Below are 20992 nucleotides of genomic sequence, written 5' to 3'. Positions count from 1 at the left end.
TCCGTCGACATTTTGTGAAAGCCTGGAGCTCTCACACTTCCATTGCTGCAATGCAATGGCCTCCGTGAAAATGGCCAACGGAGGCAGCACATGCTCAGATTGAGATCTTAGGAGACATGATCTAACTACTGACGTCTCAATCTGCGCATGCGATGCCTCCGGTGGCCATTTTACTGGAGGCCACAGCAATGCATGTGCGAGTGATAGGGGCTTTCACAAAATGTCGGCGCAGCCTCCGCACCGTCGAACCGGCCTGGGATGGGAGTCAGATCATCACCCTGCAGTGTCACACCCCCTGTTTCCAGCCCAGGGCCAGAAGAATCGCCTGACTCCTGCTGCCGCCACACTCCTGGTAAGTACATTCGGACTAAAAGACGCACCCCCATTCTCCCCAAAAAAATTTTGGGAAAAAAAGTGCGTCTTATAGTCCGAAAAATACAGTACATTTTTTTGGGTGAAATGTGATTTTTTTTTATTTTCACAGCTCAACGTTATAAACTTCTGTGAAGCACCTGGGGTTCAAGGTGCTCAGCACACATCTAGATACATTCCTTGAGAGGTCTATTTTAAAACACGGAGGTCACTTGTCGGGGTTTCCACTGTTTAGGCATATCAGGGGCTCTCTAAAGCGGCATAGCTTCCGCTCTCGATTTCAGCCATTTTTGCATTCAAAAAGTCATATGGTACTACTTCCCTTCCGAGACCTGCCGTGCGCCTAAACAGTGGATTACCCCCACATATGGGGTATCTGCGTAGTCAGAAGAAATTTAACAACATTTTCAGTGTCCATTTTCTCCCGTTACCCTTGTGAAATTAACAAGTTTGGGGCTAAAGAAATTTTTTTGTGAAAAAAAGTTAAATGTTCATTTTTTTCTTCCACATTGCTTTACTTCCTGTGAAGAACCTAAAGGGTTAATTAGCTTCTTGAATGTGGCTTTGAGTACTTTGAGGGGAGCAGTTTTTAGAATGTTGTCACTTTTGGGTATTTTGTCATATAGGCCCCAAAAATTCACTTCCAATGTGAGGTGGTCCCTAAAAAAAATGGTTTTGTAAATTTTGGTGGAAAAATTAGAAATTGCTGATCAACTTTTAACCCTTCTAACTTCCTAACAAAAAGAAAAAATGTTTACAAATGATGCAGCTGTAAAGTAGACATGTGGGAATTGTTATTTATTAACTATTTTGTGTGACATTACTTTCTAATTTAAGGGCATAAGAATCTAAAGTTTGAAAGTAGCGACATTTTTATATTTTTGCCAAATTTTTGACATTTTTACAAATAAACACAAGTCATATCATATGTCACAAGAAAACAATCTCAGAATCGGTGGGATCTGTTGAAGCGTTCCAGTATTAAAACTAAATGAAGTTATAGTGGTCAGAATTGTAAAATTTCGCCTGGTCAGGAAGGTGAAAACAGGCTTACAGACTCTGTGGCAAACAGAGTTATTACCACATAAAGTGACACTGGTTAGATTTTTAAAAAATTGCCTGGTCATTAAAGGGAACCTGTCACCCCGTTTTTTGAGATTGAGCTATAAATACTGTTAAATAGGGCCTGCGCTGTGCGTTACTATAGTGTATGTAGTGTACCCTGATTCCCCATGTATGCTGAGAAATACATTACCAAAGTCGCCGTTTTCGCCTGTCAATCAGGCTGGTCTGGTCAGGTGGGCGTGTTCACAGCGCTCTTTTCTTCCCCAGCTTTCCGTTGGTGGCGTAGTGGTGTGCGCATGTCCAGAGTTCCGACTTCCCTGCGCCCACGTGAAGACACAGCGCGCGATCTGCGCTGTAATCCCTTGCATCGGTGGGGGCGGCCATCTTCCTGGGGCCGCGCGTGCGCAGATGGAGTGCTCTGCTGCACGGGGCTTCAGGAAAATGGCCGCGGGATGCCGCGCGTGCGCATTAGAGATCGCGGCGGCCATTTTCCCAAAGCCGAGATGCAAACTCGGCTTTGGGAAAATGGCCGCCGCGATCTCTAATGCGCACGCGCGGCATCCCGCGGCCATTTTCCTGAAGCCCCGTGCAGCAGAGCACTCCATCTGCGCACGCGCGGCCCCAGGAAGATGGCCGCCCCCACCGATGCAAGGGATTACAGCGCAGATCGCGCGCTGTGTCTTCACGTGGGCGCAGGGAAGTCGGAACTCTGGACATGCGCACACCACTACGCCACCAACGGAAAGCTGGGGAAGAAAAGAGCGCTGTGAACACGCCCACCTCACCAGACCAGCCTGATTGACAGGCGAAAACGGCGACTTTGGTAATGTATTTCTCAGCATACATGGGGAATCAGGGTACACTACATACACTATAGTAACGCACAGCGCAGGCCCTATTTAACAGTATTTATAGCTCAATCTCAAAAAACGGGGTGACAGGTTCCCTTTAAGGTCAAAATTGGCTTGGTCAATTAGGAGTTAAGCGGATTTTTAATTTGTTTTCACTTTTTCCCACTGTTGGACATAAATATTTGTTACTTTGATTGTTGGTCTGGTACACAATAGTCTTGTACTGGAATGCACAAAAGAAGTCAGTGTCAAACTGAGTCTGTCAGACTCAGCTGATAGTGGGGTCCATCAGGCCATCATATCATGCAGTCATTATATGCCCTTGAGTTGAGATGACTATCGGCACCTGTGATCGCAAGGCAATGATAGGGTTAAAAAGGTAGTGTTCTGTCTCTTTTAAGCTTCTACAACCCCTGGAAAAAAAATTATGGAATCACCGGCCTTGGAGGATGTTCATTCAGTTGTTTAATTTTGTAGAAAAAAAAGCAGATCACAGACATGGCACAAAACTAAAGTCATTTCAAATGGCAATTTAATGGCTTTAAGAAACACTAAAAGAAATCAAGACCAAAAAATGTGGTAGTCAGTAATGGTTACTTTTTTTAACCAAGCATAGGGGAAAAATTATGGAATCACTCAATTCTGAGGAAAAAATTATGGAATCACGAAAAACAAACAAACAAAAAAACACTCCAACACATCACTAGTGTTTTGTTGCACCAACTCTGGCTTTTATATCAGCTTGCAGTCTCTGACAAATGGACTTAATGAGCGTCAAACAGGACTCTTCATCAATCTGGCTCCAACTTTCTCTGATTGCTGTTGCCAGATCAGCTTTGCAGGTTGGAGCCTTGTCATGGACCATTTTCTTCAACTTCCACCAAAGATTTTCAATTGGATTGAGATCCGAACTATTTCCAGGCCATGACATTGACCTTATGTGTCTTTTTTCCAGGAATGTTTTCACAGTTTTTGCTCTATAACAGGATACATTATGATCTTGAAAAATTATTTCATCATCCCCAAACATCCTTTCAATTGATGGGATAAGAAAAGTATCCAAAATATCAACATAAACTTGTGCATTTATTGAAGATGTAATGACAGGCATCTCCCCAGTGCCTTTACCTGACATGCAGCCCCATATCATCAATGACTGTGGACATTTGCATGTTCTCTTTAGGCAGTCATCTTTATAAATCTCATTTGAACGGCACCAAAAAAAAGTCCCAGCATCATCACCTTGCCCAATGCAGATTCATGATTCATCAATGAATATGACTTTCATCCAGTCATCCACAGTACATGCTTGCTTTTCCTTAGCCCACTGTATCCTTGTTTTTTTCTGTTTAGGTGTTAATGATGGCTTTCATTTAGCTTTTCTGTATGTAAATCCCATTTCCTTTACGAGGTTTCTTACAGTTCGGTCACAGACGTTGACTCCAGTTTCCACCCATTTGTTCCTCATTTGTTTTGTTGTGCATTTCCTGTTTTGGAGACATATTGCTTTAAGTTTCCGGTCTTGAGGCTTTGATGTCTTCCTTGGTCTACCAGTATGTTTGCCTTTAACAACCTTCCCATGTTGTTTGTATTTGGTCCAGATTTTAGACACAGCTGATTGTGAACAACCAACATCTTTTGCAACATTGCGTAATGATTTACCCTCTTTTAAGAGTTTGATAATCCTCTCCTTTGTTCAAATTGACATCTCTCATGTTGGAGCCATGATTCATGTCAGTCCATTTGGTGCAACAGCTCTCCAAGCTGTGATCACTCCTTTTTAGATGCAGACTAATGAGCAAATCTAATTTGATGCAGGTGTTATTTTTGGGTATGAAAATTTACAGGGTGATTCCATAATTTTTTCCTCAGAATTGAGTGATTCCATAATTTTTCCCCTATGCTTGATTAAAAAAAGTAACCATTACCGACTACGACATTTTTGTTCTTGATTTCCTCCAAGGCCGTTGATTCCATAATTTTTGCCAGGGGTTGTAGATGCTGCTTTTGAAATTGACAGGGATATCTATTGGTTTAATTGGCCAAGATCATTTCCAAAACCAATCAGGACCGATGCCCCATGGTGTCAGCTGTCACATACAGCACCATAAAAATCAGTGCTGCGGCTTAAGACCTCATTAAGGCCATGTTCACACTTTGCAGTTTTTACCGCGGAACCGCAACGATTTTGCGGCTGCGGGTCCGCTGCAGTTTCCATTGCGTTTACAGTAACATGTAAACCCTATGGAAACCGCAAACCGCTGTGCACATGCTGCGGGAAAAACCGCACGGGAACGCAGCGGTTTACAACCCGCAGCATGTCACTTCTTTGTGCAGAATCGCAGCGATTCTGCACCCATAGGAATGCATTGATCCGCTTACTTCCCGCATGGGGCTGTGCCCACCATGCGGGAAGTAAGCGGATAATGTGAGGGTGGTACCCAGGGTGGAGGAGAGGAGACTCTCCTCCAGGCCCCGGGAACCATATTTGTGTAAAAAAAAAAAGAATTAAAATAAAAAATCATGATATACTCACCCTCTGACGTCCCGATCTCCTCAGCGCTGCACGCGGCAGTCCGGTCTCAGGTTTGCTATGCGACCAGGACTTGCAGTGACGTCGCGGTCACATGACCGTGATGTCACGAAGGTCCTTCTCGCACAGCATCTTTGGAACCGGACCGCCGCCTGCAGCGCCGAGGAGATCGGGACGTCAGAGGCTGAGTATACCATTATTTTATTATTTTTAACATTACTATTGATGCTGCATATTGCTGCATATGCGGCATCAATAGTAGGAGTAAATCCCGCAGCGGAACCCGCAACACAAACCGCGATAAATCTGCAGGGATAACCGCAGCGGGTTTGCCCTGCAGATTTATCAAATCCGCTGCGGGAAAACCTGCAGCCTCCTTCCTACGTGTGCACATAGCCTAAGGCTATGTGCACACATAGGAAATGTGGTGCAGAATTTTCTGCACTTGATCTGCATATTTGATGCAGTTTCTGCGCAGTTTCTGTGCAGTACAATGTAAATCGATGTGAAAAAAAAAAGCTGTGCACATGGTGCAGAAAAATCTGAGCAGAAACGCTGCAGAACTGCACAAAAGAAGCGACGTGCACTTCTTTGAAATCTGCAGCGTTTCTGCACAGATTTTTCTGCACCATGTGCACAGCTTTTTTTTTTTCACATCGATTTACATTGTACTGTAAATCACAGTGCAGTTCTGCAGCAGAAAAATCTGCAGCAGTTCTGCACTAAATCTGAACTAAATCTGTATCGTGTGCACATACCCTGAGGTGCATCAGGGATCATTAAGGGGTTAAACACGGAAGAAGTGGCAATCTTTCCATCATGCTTTTTGCCTGCTTCATCCCTAGTTTTTTTCTTTGAAGTACGGCTGTCACACACTGCCAAAATACAAAGCTAGCTTTGAGACATCATAATTTACCAAAACTTGTGAAAAACTACTATGAAATAGTTACGGAAACCAAACGACTTCTTACGGACGACCGGCCTCCTCGTAAAAAGTGGCCGCTATTTGCTCTTATAAAATTCGCTCTGCTCCTCTGAGTATCCAGATGTTAGTTTTTTCTTAAATTCACCATAGGGTTCCAGAGATAAAAGCTATTTATTTTATTGTTAACTTTACGATCTTTACAAAGGTGTGTTAAATGGTGAGAATGAAAAGCCTTAATTCCCCCAGAGAATCATGTGAGTGCCCCTCCTTGGCAAGACCATCAAAATTTGCAAGAGGTAAAATCCACATCCTTGGAAACATATGGCAGATTTAGGCTATGTGCACACTGTGTCTTGTTCAGGCGCATTCTGTTCCGTATCCCATAAAATGAACTTAATGCACAGCAATGTCAATAAAGCACTGGTGTTCACAGGTTCCATCTTATGTCCGTTCTTTTAACAGTTTCAGGTTCCTAAACCTTGAACTGGTTAAAAAAAAAGCAACATGCTTATTTCTGCAGAGGACTTCAGTTAGGAAGCTGCCCTTCCTCTATACTTTAAGGGAACCTGTCACCCCTCCAGGCGTTTGTAACTAAAAGAGCCACCTTGTGCAGCAGTAATGCTGCATTCTGACAAGGTGGCTCTTTTAGTTCTGGGTGCTGTAACTGCCAAAATAATCAGTTTTGTAATTTGTCCTAAATACCTTTTCTTCAGTCAAGGAGGCAGACCTTTCCCCCCTGCTGCAGACACCACACTGCCGTCACTCAAGTCTTCTTGGCGCCGCCTCCTCACGGCTGTTTTGAAATGAGCCGGCGCCTGCGCTCTTTTCTCCTGCCTTGGGCAGGCGCAGTGAGCGCTGCCCGTCTGTCCTCATATGCAGTCCAGCTGACTGCGCCTGTGCGGATGCCCTTCCTGTGAATCCCAGCCCCATAGTATGAATAAATAAGAAGACACTGCAGGGCTGGGATTCACAGGCAGGGCGTCCGCACAGGCGCAGTCAGCTGGACTGCATATGAGGACAGACAGGCAGCACTCACTGCACCTGCCCAAGGCAGGAGAAAAGAGCGCAGGCGCCGGCTCATTTCAAAACAGCGTAGAGGAGGCGACGCTCGGCGCCAAGAAGATTTGAGTAACAGGTTCAGGTTCCCTTTAATATTATAAGGCGAAGGCATCGGAGCTGCAGCAATAACAATGGTAAATGAACTTTAAGAAAACGACATCAGCGTTTTCTTGGGAAAACTCAGCGAGTGCACTAGCATTTAAAAGACACCGTGTCTGCATAGCCTTAAAGAGAATCTGTCTTCTGGATTTTATTACCCCATCTGAGAGATGTTGTAGAGCAGGGGTGGAGAACCTCAGGCCCCAGGGCCATTTATCAGGCCCCCGGGCAGATTCTCAGGGACCACATTCTTGGGCAGGGAGCCGTATTTTGATTTCCAGCAGCTCATTAGTTTCTTGTTGCTCTGTTAGCACACACACAGTGTTCACTACTGAACACTGAATGGCATGCAATGAGAGATTACGTCCTGACACCAGTGCCAGTCAGGCTGAACTTTGTGGGCGGAGTTTGTACGGCCCCCGAAGGATGGTATAAATATCCATATGGCCCTTGGCAGAAAAAAAGATTCCCCACCCCTGTTATAGAGGGTTGTAGAGGCAGAGACCCTGATTCCAGCAATGTGCCACATACTGGGCTGCTTGCTGTCATTTTGATAAAATCCCTGTTTTCTCAGCTGCAGATCTAGCAGAGCTCTGAATGCTGAACCGTGTATAGCCCCGCCCACATCACTGATTGTCCGCTTTCTGTGTACAGAGCATATAGACAGAAAGCTGCCTATGTACATTGTACACAGAAGGGATTTACAGAGCTCATGAAGGTGGAGGGCTACATGGCAGCAAGCAGTGGCGTACCATTCATAGCTGCAGTCCTGATGGCCACTATGGGGCCAGTGAGTCACTTCACATTGCAGTTTGCCACAATTTCTGCAGAATCTGCCTCCTTTGGATACTGTTGAATAGAATGGCTCCCTAAACCATCATTTAGGAGCATTGTGCTGTAAAGGTATTATACTGTGTTGGGGGCACTGTAGGGTCATTATAGTTTGCTGGAGGCACTGTGGAGTCATCATACTGCGCTTGCGGGGTGAAATGGTGTATGTGATTATACTCTGTGTGTGGGTGGGGGTATTTTTGGCAGTATCATACTAATGGCTATGAAAGGGTTATTGTGGGTGAGAAGAATTAAGGGGCTTCAATAGGTACACAATTACTGTAGGAAAATAATTTCCAGCTCCCCCACATAAATCAGAGTAAGGAAACCATCTATGCCAAGACGTGGTCAGTGAGGAAAACAGGAGGATGTCCAGTTATTTGGTGGCAGAGTAAAAACATCACTGGCATTTCTGGGGCACAGCACCAGTGGGTGCTACGCACCAGAATCACGCTCAGTGGGTGATACGCACCAGAGTCACGCTCAGTGGGTGCTACGCACCAGAGTCACGCTCAGTGGGTGCTACGCACCAGAATCACGCTCAGTGGGTGCTACGCACCAGAATCACGCTCAGTGGGTGCTACGCACCAGAATCACGCTCAGTGGGTGCTACGCACCAGAATCACGCTCAGTGGGTGCTACGCACCAGAATCACGCTCAGTGGGTGCTACGCACCAGAATCACGCTCAGTGGGTGCTACGCACCAGAATCACGCTCAGTGGGTGCTACGCACCAGAATCACGCTCAGTGGGTGCTACGCACCAGAATCACGCTCAGTGGGTGCTACGCACCAGAATCACGCTCAGTGGGTGCTACGCACCAGAATCACGCTCAGTGGGTGCTACGCACCAGAATCACGCTCAGTGGGTGCTACGCACCAGAATCACGCTCAGTGGGTGCTACGCACCAGAATCACGCTCAGTGGGTGCTACGCACCAGAATCACGCTCAGTGGGTGCTACGCACCAGAATCACGCTCAGTGGGTGCTACGCACCAGAATCACGCTCAGTGGCTGCTACGCACCAGAATCACGCTCAGTGGGTGCTACGCACCAGAATCACGCTCAGTGGGTGCTACGCACCAGAATCACGCTCAGTGGGTGCTACGCACCAGAATCACGCTCAGTGGGTGCTACGCACCAGAATCACGCTCAGTGGGTGCTACGCACCAGAATCACGCTCAGTGGGTGCTACGCACCAGAATCACGCTCAGTGGGTGCTACGCACCAGAATCACGCTCAGTGGGTGCTACGCACCAGAATCACGCTCAGTGGGTGCTACGCACCAGAATCACGCTCAGTGGGTGCTACGCACCAGAATCACGCTCAGTGGGTGCTACGCACCAGAATCACGCTCAGTGGGTGCTACGCACCAGAATCACGCTCAGTGGGTGCTACGCACCAGAATCACGCTCAGTGGGTGCTACGCACCAGAATCACGCTCAGTGGGTGCTACGCACCAGAATCACGCTCAGTGGGTGCTACGCACCAGAATCACGCTCAGTGGGTGCTACGCACCAGAATCACGCTCAGTGGGTGCTACGCACCAGAATCACGCTCAGTGGGTGCTATGCACAAGAATGACGCTCAGTGGGTGCTATGCACAAGAATCACGGTGACTCAACTTTTTTATTCTTCCATTGTAGATGGTTATTCTATACGGCCATCTTGCTCTCGGCCACCAAATAAGGCTCTGTTCACATAAGGCTAGGTTCACACTTGCGTTGTGCAGTCCGTTCAACAAATCCGTTAAACGGACTGCACTAACGCAAGTGCCAACTTTAGCACTGCGCTAGCGCAGATGGAGCATCTGCTAGCTCCATCTGCGCTAGCAGTGCCGGACCCGGAAACGCTGCAGCCCGCGTCTTGGGTCCGTCACTCAATGACGGCACATCGCTAGCGCACACCCATTGTGGGCGTGCGCTAGCGATGCGTTCGCCATTGCAAGTAATGGCGGCGTTAACAGACTACGTTACACTGCGTTATGCCGCGGTGTAGCGTAGTCCGTTAAACGGGTTCACACAACGCAGTGTGAACCCAGCCTAAGCGTTTCTGGGCGCAGCCTATCATCTGCATGCGCAAACGCATGCCAAAACGCATGTTTATGCAGCATTTTTATGCAGCATTTTCATCTGCATGAGCTTACGCATGACGGCAAAAAAACCCGCTGCGTGTGCAATCGTTTGTGTGGTTTTTGCCTGCGTTTGCGTTGTTTAGGTGCATATGCATTCGATATTTCAAGGAGGGCGACTCAATGGGCATGTCTCAATCAGTTCATGGACATGTGCAGTCCAAAGTACACAAGCGCATTGAACGCATGCCAGGTACGGACTGGAGCTGAAATTCAGTCCTGGCATTTGAAATTACACAGGCCCATGGTGTCCCCGTCCCCATGAACCAGATGGGATATATTACTAATATTACCCTGGATGGAGGAAAGCAAGATTTACTACACGACCAATATTTCTAATAATACCTGTGGCCTGCCGGGGTAAGTAACAGAGTCAGCAACTTTGTGCTCCATCACAACTCTTAACAGTATGGGTGTCTTGAGAACAATGATTCTGTTAAAGGGAATCTATCACCTGAATTTGGCGGGACAGGTTTGTGGTCATATGAGCGGGGTTTTCGATTCACCCTTTCCTTACCCGCTGGCTGCAATATTGGGTTGAAGTTCATTCTGTGTTCTCCGTAGTACACAGCATGAACTTCAACCCAATATTGCGGCCAGCGGGTAAGGAAAGGGTGAATCAAACACCCGAAAACCCCGCCCATATGACCACAAACCTGTCCCGCCAAATTCAGGTGACAGGTTCCCTTTAACAATGTAGCAGACAAGGCGGCCCATGACCAAACAGGCCCTTCTGGCATTTGCCAGAATTGCCAGTCCGGCCCTGACATCGCATGCTTTCCCGTAGACAGTAATGCATTGTTTTAACGCACTCATCCGCATGTGACGGATTTTTGACGCCTCCAAAAATGCAAAATGTTGCGTTCGCTGTGTCACGCGAAACGATCCATGCGTGCACCATGTTAAATATATGTACGCATGCGGATCAAACACTGCGCACAAAGATGCAAATGTGAAACCAGCCTAAACGACTGTGCACCCCGATGACGCTGGCCAGCGCCTCTTCCCTCACAGAATTATGGTGTAGGCCCCACAATACATGGGAAGGCACTCCACCAAACATCGGTCCGGTGGTTTCTAGGTTGGCCAGTGACCTTGCTGGGGTCAGGGTCTCTGCCCCTACATCATGCTGCTCTCAGATTAGGTGGCAAAAGTCTGCTGACAGATTCCCTTTATTAAAAAAGAAAAAACTGTTATAGTCAGAGGAGCAGCGGGAATGAGAGCGGTCACCGGGGACAGGGCCGTATGCCCGCGTCTCCCAGGCACATGGCCGGTGTCCGTGTGTGGGCAGCAGTAAAGCAGTGCTGGGTAATGGAGGTAGAAAGCTGCCTGACCTGCACCGCGGCCTAACATCCGCGCAGCTGGCCGCCACATGCCTGCAGGTGGAAGGAGCGCCGCGCACAGATATGAGCGCACTCGGCCGGCAGCGCCCAGGCCGCACACTGATGACATCATCACACGCAGGACTCCCCTCGTCATCTACTTTCTGTCTGTGGGTTGTGCTACTCGCTGAGGCGGTCACCGAAGAGACGACATCCCGGAGGTGGGCGGGCACTGGACTCTGAAAGGCCACGCCCCTTCTAGCGCTTTCTTGCCGCTCCTCCTGCAGCGCTGCTTGGACTCGGTGTCACTGAGCTATGGACCCACGGAAGTTACAGGAGCTGCGGGAGTTCGTCCGCCTGTGTCAGAGCAACCCGGCCATCCTGCAGTGCGCGGAGCTCGGCTTCTTCACAGAATGGCTGCAGAGGTGAGCAGTGTCCGCCACGTGCTGAGGCTGCGCTCACTCTCACCGTCGCTACATGTGTCGCTATGGAGGGCGCGGCATTTACACACATATTATAGGGATTATCCAACTGAACTAAGAACTTGAATAGGTCTGCGATGGTGGAGCGATAGGGTCACAGGCCCTGTGCTCGATGATGGCCAGTCTTCTGCCCTTGTTACAGTCCACTCCAGCAACCGACTATGGCCGATCTTCAGGTGTCCAAGGTCTGGCCCCTGTCACAGGCCGATCCAGTGCTTTCCCTGGGCCTGATGATGGCCGGTCTTCTGTCACCTGAGGTTTGGTCACTGTCACAGGCTGCTTCGGGAACCAATGATGGTCGGTCGTCAGTTGTTCAAGGTCTGGCCCCTTGCAGACTGCTCCTGGGACCAATGATGGCCGGTCTTCTGACCCCTGAGGTTTGGCTGCTGTCACAGGCTGCTCCGAGGACCAATGAGGGCCGGTCTTCTGACCCCTGAGGTTTGGCTGCTGTCACAGACTGCTCCTGGGACCAATGATGGCCGGTCTTCTGACCCCTGAGGTTTGGCTGCTGTCACAGGCTGCTCCTGGGACCAATGATGGCCGGTCTTCTGACCCCTGAGGTTTGGCTGCTGTCACAGGCTGCTCCTGGGACCAATGATGGCCGGTCTTCTGACCCCTGAGGTTTGGCTGCTATCACAGGCTGCTCTGGAGACCAATGATGGCCGGTCTTCTGACCCCTGAGGTTTGGCTGCTGTCACAGGCTGCTCTGGAGACCAATGATGGCCGGTCTTCTGTTGCCTGAGGTTTGGCTGCTGTCACAGGCTGCTCTGGAGACCAATGATGGCCGGTCTTCTGTTGCCTGAGGTTTGGCTGCTGTCACAGGCTGCTCCGAGGACCAATGATGGCCGGTCTTCTGTTGCCTGAGGTTTGGCTGCTGTCACAGGCTGCTCTGGAGACCAATGATGGCCGGTCTTCTGTTGCCTGAGGTTTGGCTGCTGTCACAGGCTGCTCTGGAGACCAATGATGGCCGGTCTTCTGTTGCCTGAGGTTTGGCTGCTGTCACAGGCTGCTTCGAGGACCAATGATGGCCGATCTTCTGACCCCTGAGGTTTGGCTGCTGTCACAGGCTGCTTCGAGGACCAATGATTGCCGGTCTTCTGTTGCCTGAGGTTTGGCTGCTGTCACAGGCTGCTCCGAGGACCAATGATGGCCGATCTTCTGACCCCTGAGGTTTGGCTGCTGTCACAGGCTGCTCCGAGGAACAATGATGGCCGGTCTTCTGTTGCCTGAGGTTTGGCTGCTGTCACAGGCTGCTTCGAGGACCAATGATTGCCGGTCTTCTGTTGCCTGAGGTTTGGCTGCTGTCACAGGCTGCTCCGAGGACCAATGATGGCCGATCTTCTGACCCCTGAGGTTTGGCTGCTGTCACAGGCTGCTCCGAGCGAGGACCAATGATGGCCGGTCTTCTGTTGCATGAGGTTTGGCTGCTGTCACAGGCTGCTCCGAGGACCAATGATGGCCGGTCTTCTGTTGCCTGAGGTTTGGCTGCTGTCACAGGCTGCTTCGAGGACCAATGATTGCCGGTCTTCTGTTGCCTGAGGTTTGGCTGCTGTCACAGGCTGCTCCGAGGACCAATGATGGCCGGTCTTCTGTTGCCTGAGGTTTGGCTGCTGTCACAGGCTGCTCCGAGGACCAATGATGGCCGATCTTCTGACCCCTGAGGTTTGGCTGCTGTCACAGGCTGCTCCGAGGACCAATGATGGCCGGTCTTCTGTTGCCTGAGGTTTGGCTGCTGTCACAGGCTGCTCCGAGGACCAATGATGGCCGATCTTCTGACCCCTGAGGTTTGGCTGCTGTCACAGGCTGCTCCGAGGACCAATGATGGCCGGTCTTCTGTTGCCTGAGGTTTGGCTGCTGTCACAGGCTGCTCCGAGGACCAATGATGGCCGGTCTTCTGTTGCCTGAGGTTTGGCTGCTGTCACAGGCTGCTCCGAGGACCAATGATGGCCGATCTTCTGACCCCTGAGGTTTGGCTGCTGTCACAGGCTGCTCCGAGGACCAATGATGGCCGGTCTTCTGTTGTCTGAGGTTTGGCTGCTGTCACAGGCTGCTCCGAGGACCAATGATGGCCGATCTTCTGACCCCTGAGGTTTGGCTGCTGTCACAGGCTGCTCCGAGGACCAATGATGGCCGGTCTTCTGTTGCCTGAGGTTTGGCTGCTGTCACAGGCTGCTCCGAGGAACAATGATGGCCGGTCTTCTGTTGCCTGAGGTTTGGCTGCTGTCACAGGCTGCTCCGAGGACCAATGATGGCCGATCTTCTGACCCCTGAGGTTTGGCTGCTGTCACAGGCTGCTCCGAGGACCAATGATGGCCGGTCTTCTGTTGCCTGAGGTTTGGCTGCTGTCACAGGCTGCTCCGAGGACCAATGATGGCCGGTCTTCTGTTGCCTGAGGTTTGGCTGCTGTCACAGGCTGCTCCGAGCGAGGACCAATGATGGCCGGTCTTCTGGTGCCTGAAGTTTAGCTCCAGCCCTTATGTAACTAAAGACGTCCACCCCTGAGGAACCTTGTGAAGTTATCGTACTAGAAGGATTCGGCTCTCAGTATCGGATACTGTGACCGTCCCATGCCAACTGGAGTCTCGGCCACTTAATTCAGTAGCTTGTGTGTAGAAATCACTGAGCCTCCACTTATGCCTGGGCTTTTTATTTAGAAGTCCCGCTTGGTGCACAGATGTCTGCTCACCTGCCAGTTACCAGACATTCCTCTCGCTGCCTGAGTCCCCAGCTGCTCTCCACATTCCTCTTCTGGAGGAGCCTGCTCCAGTGAATCACTGTCCACAGCGGTCATATGACTGGAGCAGGATGTACTGAGCAGGGGTTCTTTTAAAGGGGTTATTCTATGGTTCTTCCTCCTTGGCGGTGTCTGGTTCCAGTGTTATGACCTCGCACGCTACTGAGGTGTGTACACAATAGCCATGGACATGTGCACAATACCTGCGGATGGTGCACACATCTCAGCTGTGTGGTACTGTAACATCATCACCTCTGATGCAGAAATGAGCGACATCAGCTAATACTTTTTTAAGGCTCACATGAACATATGATGTGTGTGTCTAGACTGCGATCCATGGACTGACTGCAGGTCAGGAGACCTAGAAACAGTCCCATCTATTCCTATGACATGGTTTGGATCAGGAGACCCATGTTTGTTCTGGCCAGGGCTCCCTGTGCACAGACCATTTAATATATTCATGCAAGCATAGCCTAACATTCAGCAGCATGTAAAGGGAATCTCAGCAAATTTTTGCCACCTAATCTGAGAGCAGCATGATGAAGAGACAGAGACACTGATTCCATTGATGTCACCGGCTGCTTGCTGCAGTTTTAATAAAATCGCTGTTTTATCAGCAGGATGCATTAGAGGACAAGTGAACCTGCTGCCAGGTAGTCAAGCTTATTACTGAGCTCTGTATAACCCTGCCCCACCAGGCATTCTATGTACACGGTACATGGGCAGAAAGCTGCCAACCAGTGGTGTGGGCAGAGTTAAGCAGAGCTCAGCATTTAGAGAACTGCTAGATCTGCAGCAGATAAAACTGTGATTTTACGAAAATGACATCAAGCAGCCAGTAAGTGACGCATTGCTCCAATCAGGGTCTCTGCCCCTCCATCATGCTGTTCTCAGACATAGTAACATAGTTAGTAAGGCCGAAAAAAGACATTTGTCCATCCAGTTCAGCCTATATTCCATCATAATAAATCCCCAGATCTACGTCCTTCTACAGAACCTAATAATTGTATGATACAATATTGTTCTGCTCCAGGAAGACATCCAGGCCTCTCTTGAACCCCTCGACTGAGTTCGCCATCACCACCTCCTCAGGCAAGCAATTCCAGATTCTCACTGCCCTCTTCTATGTTGGTGGAAAAACCTTCTCTCCTCCAGACGCAAAGAATGCCCCCTTGTGCCCGTCACCTTCCTTGGTATAATCAGATTCTCAGCGAGATATTTGTATTGTCCCCTTATATACTTATACATGGTTATTAGATCGCCCCTCAGTCGTCTTTTTTCTAGACTAAATAATCCTAATTTCGCTAATCTATCTGGGTATTGTAGTTCTCCCATCCCCTTTATTAATTTTGTTGCCCTCCTTTGTACTCTCTCTAGTTCCATTATATCCTTCCTGAGCACCGGTGCCCAAAACTGGACACAGTACTCCATGTGCGGTCTAACTAGGGATTTGTACAGAGGCAGTATAATGCTCTCATCATGTGTATCCAGACCTCTTTTAATGCACCCCATGATCCTGTTTGCCTTGGCAGCTGCTGCCTGGCACTGGCTGCTCCAGGTAAGTTTATCATTAACTAGGATCCCCAAGTCCTTCTCCCTGTCAGGGAGACGGGGCAGCAAAAACCTGCTGACAGATTCCCTTTAATGATCTAAAGGTAATATTTCTTTATGTGACTCACCTTATGAATAGTTCTGTCAGTCATAGTCAAGTTTCTAAATCGTGTTGTTTTTCTTTTTGCAGCATGGGGGCATCTATCCCATCCCCACCTCCCAAAGAATCTCCTACAGAGACCAATCGGGTAAATATACTGGTAACCTTTTTTTTGTATGACTTGTCTAGTTTTAAACGTCTTGTAGGCACTTAAGGCAGGGTAACGTGGTATATTCTGTGATGTCCTATGTCAGTTTTAAAAGCTAGCACTGGCAAGATGTTACATGTTACCCACTGGCGTCAAGCGGTGCGCGTGTAATAAACCGTATATCTTTATCTCATAGCGATGCCGCCAATGACTTGAGTTATTGCCATTTTGGACAATTACGGTATGTCATACGTGCAGATTATGCCACGAATATCTGATAGTTCTGTCCCAGCATCATGAGTTTGCTGGTCATCCTAAATGTGTCCCTGTCTCCCTGTGTTCTTCCTCCTACCTGAGCAGCTTTGTTGCTCTTTTTTTGCCCAAAGGGTACAAGTGTGTTTTTTTTGTTCCAAATATTTAACTGAAAATTGAATTAAACAAAATAATTGTATGCTCAGCCCTTACATGGATAAGGTGTTAGGGTAATGAACACTTAGTATTGCTGATGACACGATTTTTTTAAAGCTTGTATCTATAGATCTGTGTCCCTATACTCCTCACTCCATCTTCACTCCCTTGCAAACATATATATATATGTACACACACACCACACACCACACACACACACACACACACACACACACACACACACACACACACACACACACACACACACACTAGATGGTGGCCCAATTCTAACGCATCGGGTATTCTAGAATATGTATGTAGTTTATGAAGATTTAAGAATGCAATGAATACACAGGATTTTCCGGGTAAAATATATACATTATCAGCGAAGCGTGGTTCAAATCCGCTCCAATTCGCAGCCGGACTGTGCCTGTCGCTGATTGGTTGCAGGCAGCTGGCGAGACCAATCAGCGACGCGGGATTTCTGTTACAGACAAACAGAATTAGACGATTATAAAGTAGATACCCGATGCGTTAGAATCGGGCCACCATCTAATATTCATATAAACATTGGTGCTTACATTTATGTTTTAACGCATTGGACACACTGCCATTGTTTTTTTTTTTCCTGTCTTTATTTTAAGTCAAAACTTTATTACTCATCTGTCGCTGTATGACAGCTTGTTTTCTACAGGATGACTTCTAGTTTTCAACGACACCATTTATTTTACCGTGTGATGAACTTAAAAACGGGGAAAATGTTTATTCTCTCCCTTACACACTGTCCTCCATGTTGTTCACTCCCTCACACACTGTCCTCCATGTTGTTCACTCCCTCACACACTGTCCTCCATGTTATTCACTCCCTCACACACTGTCCTCCATGTTATTCACTCCCTCACACACTGTCCTCCATGTTATTCACTCCCTCACACACTGTCCTCCATGTTATTCACTCCCTCACTCACTGTCCTCCATGTTATTCTCTCCCTCACACACTGTCCTCCATGTTATTCTCGTTCTAGTATATGTATGTAGTTTATATATGAACGCTGATTGGTCGAGGCCGGGCGTGACCAATCAGCGACGTGGGATTTCAGTTACAGACAAACAAACCCTTAGACAATTGTATATAACTAGATGGTGGCCCAATTCAAACGCATCGGGTATTCTAGAATATGCATGTCCACGTAGTATATTGCCCAGCCACGTAGTATCTTGCCCAGCCACGTAGTATATTGCACAGCGACGGAGTATACAGCACTAAATAAAAAATAAACATATACTCACCCTCCTGAAAGCCTGTTGAAGTCCTGGCCCTGTGTGCGGTGCACGCGGAGCTTCCGGTCCCAGGGTTGGTATGGGCGCAGGACCTGTGATGACGTTGCGGTCACATGACCGTGACGTCATGGCAGGTCCTTCTCGCATACCATCCTTGCCACCGGAACCTGCCGCTTGCATGGAGCGGTCACCGGAACATCGCGAGGAGCGGGAAAGGCGGCGGAAGCTGAGTATATAATGATTTTTTATTTTTTTTTAATTATTTCTAACATTAGATCTTTTTAGTATTGATGCTGCATATGCAGCATCAATAGTAAAAATTTGGTCACACAAGGTTAATAGCAACGTTAATGGAGTGCGTTACACCTCGGCATAACGCGGTCTGTTAGCGCTTCCATTAACCCTTTGTGAGCGCTGACTGGAGGGGATAATGGAGCGGGTCCTGACTGCGGGGAGGAAGGAGCGGCCGTTTTGGCGCTGGACTGTGGCCGTCGCTGATTGGTCTCGGCTGTTTTGCCGCGACCAATCAGCGAGTTGGATTTCCGTGACAGACAGAGGCCGCGACCAATGAATATCCGGGACAGACAGACGGAAGTACCCCTTAGACAATTCTATAGTAGATACGTGCCATTAATACCCAGAAACTTAAGAAGAATTTGCAGTCATTATTGGCCTCCTCCCTCTCATGTCCTGACTGCACTGAAATATAATGAAAGACTGCAAAGTGCCCTGGACAAGGCTGCAACGCCTACATTTAAAACACCTCGACACAGACAGTGACAACCCTGGAACCCGCCGAAAACACGTTTTCTCCAGTGGTGCTCCAAGTGCTCCAAACATCTGTGGAGAAAATCCAGTGTGGCCGAAGGTTTCATCCATTATAAGTTTATGCTTAAAACATACAACTGCCCTTCTCCTCTCCAGGCAAGCCTACTTCAACACCCTCATCACCTCACTATCCAATCCTAAGCAAGTTTTCACTCTCTCTCCTCAATCCAAAAGTGCAGGCTTCAACCACCAACTTCAGCGCTGATGATCTGGCCAATTATTTCAAAGAAAAAAAAAATTGACTTTGTCCAACAAGAAATGTTCTCCCCTTACGATATGCATTCTCCTCCCTCCTGCGCTGCATCTTGCTCACTTTCTGACTTTGAACCAGTTCCACATGAAGTGACCAAGCTCCATGCATCTTCTCGCCCTGCTACCTGTACCAGTGACTCTATTCCCTCACATCTCCACCAGCCCTTTCCCCTGGCTGTCTGTTGCCACTCAACTAACTAAATTACTTAATCTCTCCCTCTCATCATTTTTCGCTCCTCATTTAAGCCCCTCACGGCAGTCTTTTTTTCTTTTTTGCGTTTGTTTTTCACTCTCCTTCTTCCCAGAGCTATAACTTTTCTCCTTCGTCTCATTGGGGGACACAGGACTGTGGGTGTATGCTACTGTCGCCAGGAGGCAGGAGGCTGACACTAAATAAACATAAAAAAATTATCTCCTCCTCCGCCGTATACACCCTGACACTGGTCGCAGGCTAATCCAGTTCATGCTTAGTGTCTTTAGGAGGCACATGTCTGTTTGTTTTTTTTTTGTTTGTTTTTTTCCTCAGACCTCTTTTGTCTTTTTTACCATGAAAATGAGACGGGCGACGGACTCTTTTGAAGGGGTCCAATCTCCCCAAACCAACAGGCGAGCACATGGAGTGTCGCCTCCATGTATCCTCTCGTGGGACAAGATGCCGGACTCAGCCCTGACCACCCTAAGGTATTGAAACCCTAGGCTGTACAGGTGCATATGTGCAGTCCGTGAGGCCCCCACTGCATCACCAATGCTAAGACTGCGGTGATGGAAGGAGGCGGACGGTCCCTCTCCTCATCCCCTGAAGGGAAGATGGAGCTAGGGTGCCTGCACTGTCCTTTACGCAGCCCCCTCTCTAACCTGAAGCTGGAATCCTTAGCACGAGTAGGGGGCTGGGAGGGCTGGTGCTTCCATGCGCACACCTCACCCCCTGTATCGTCCGGCAGGTCTGGGTTGACAAGCGGAAATTTGGCTTTCGGTGGGTCTTCTGGCAGCTTCGCGTCGGCTCCGTCCCCTTATTCTCGGGAAGGAGCCGGAAATTTAGTCCCCTGCTTTTGCTGGTTCTAGGCCGTGGGTGAAAGTTCTGCCTCCAGAGCAAGTCTGCTTCCGGTTCCGCCCTACGAGCAGAGCGCGCTTTCTTGACAATAGGGAGTGTTGGTATCTCAGAGCATCTGTTTCTTTTACGTTGTTCTGCAGGATCCAGGGACACAGGACTGGGGTAAGTGTTACTCACTCCGGTCTGGCAGCTCCTTTCTCGCTTTCTCTCTCCCTACTGCATCTATTCTAGATTGGGGATTCTTTCGGCAGCAGGCCCACCATGTCTAGAAGGACCAAGACCCATACGGTATTATATACCTCATGTTTTACCTGTCAGTCTGCTTTTCCGCATGCCCAGAGCAATTGGTTCTGTGAGGCCTGCGATTCCGAGTGCGTTCAGGAGCCCTCCCCTGCGACTGAGCCCAGTGTGTCGTGTCCCCCGGAATGGGCCCTGTCTCTGTCGCAATCTTCAGTGTCGCTAACTAGAGCAATCGAGTCCCTTCAGGCCCCAGATAGGGGCAGGGACAGTGGTTTGCCTGTCTTGGAGGAATCCTCCATCTTACAGGAACCTCCTGCCTGCAGTGGCCACTCTCTCTCTCTAAGCAAACGCTGAGGAAACTAACCCACCCAGTGTCCTCTGGTCCGTCTGGTGCCTCGGCATCCATGAGTTCCGTCTCTCGCTCTCCCTCGCCAGGAGAGGTTAGTGAACAAAACTCGGATTACGATTCTGAAGGGTCCCTCAATTTAGAGGCACCTAATTACCAGGAGACAATTGACAGTCTTATTGAGGCCGTCAACCAAAACCCGAGTATAGGTACCGTCACACATAACGATATCGTTAACGATATCGTTGCTTTTTGTGACGTAGTAACGATATCATTAACAAAATCATTATGCGTGACAGCGACCAATGATCAGGCCCCTGCTGGGAGATCGTTGGTCGCTGGGGAAAGTCCAGAACTTTATTTCGTCGCTGGATCTCCTGCAGAC

The 20992-nt window shown here is 48.7% G+C and overlaps 2 protein-coding genes across 2 annotated transcripts in view; one reads left to right on the top strand and one right to left on the bottom strand.

Moving 5' to 3' along the window:
• The window catches only part of XPNPEP3 (X-prolyl aminopeptidase 3), a 243267-nt gene extending 231903 nt beyond the window's left edge, over positions 1-11364 (bottom strand). Inside the window, exon 1 of the mRNA XM_069737081.1 lies at positions 11199-11364. Coding sequence (XP_069593182.1) covers positions 11199-11343 — 145 coding nt within the window. The 5' untranslated portion in view covers positions 11344-11364. The remainder of the gene's footprint in view (positions 1-11198) is intronic.
• A 21-nt stretch (positions 11365-11385) lies between these two features.
• ST13 (ST13 Hsp70 interacting protein) overlaps positions 11386-20992 on the top strand; it is a 245178-nt gene continuing 235571 nt past the window's right edge. Inside the window, exons 1-2 of the mRNA XM_069737082.1 lie at positions 11386-11611; positions 16144-16201. Coding sequence (XP_069593183.1) covers positions 11502-11611; positions 16144-16201 — 168 coding nt within the window. The 5' untranslated portion in view covers positions 11386-11501. The remainder of the gene's footprint in view (positions 11612-16143; positions 16202-20992) is intronic.

Source organism: Ranitomeya imitator, chromosome 8 (genome assembly GCF_032444005.1).
Source record: "Ranitomeya imitator isolate aRanImi1 chromosome 8, aRanImi1.pri, whole genome shotgun sequence".
Classification (NCBI taxonomy): domain Eukaryota; kingdom Metazoa; phylum Chordata; class Amphibia; order Anura; family Dendrobatidae; genus Ranitomeya; species Ranitomeya imitator.
Note: the sequence above shows the minus strand (reverse complement) of the source record. Positions and strands in the feature narration are given on the sequence as shown.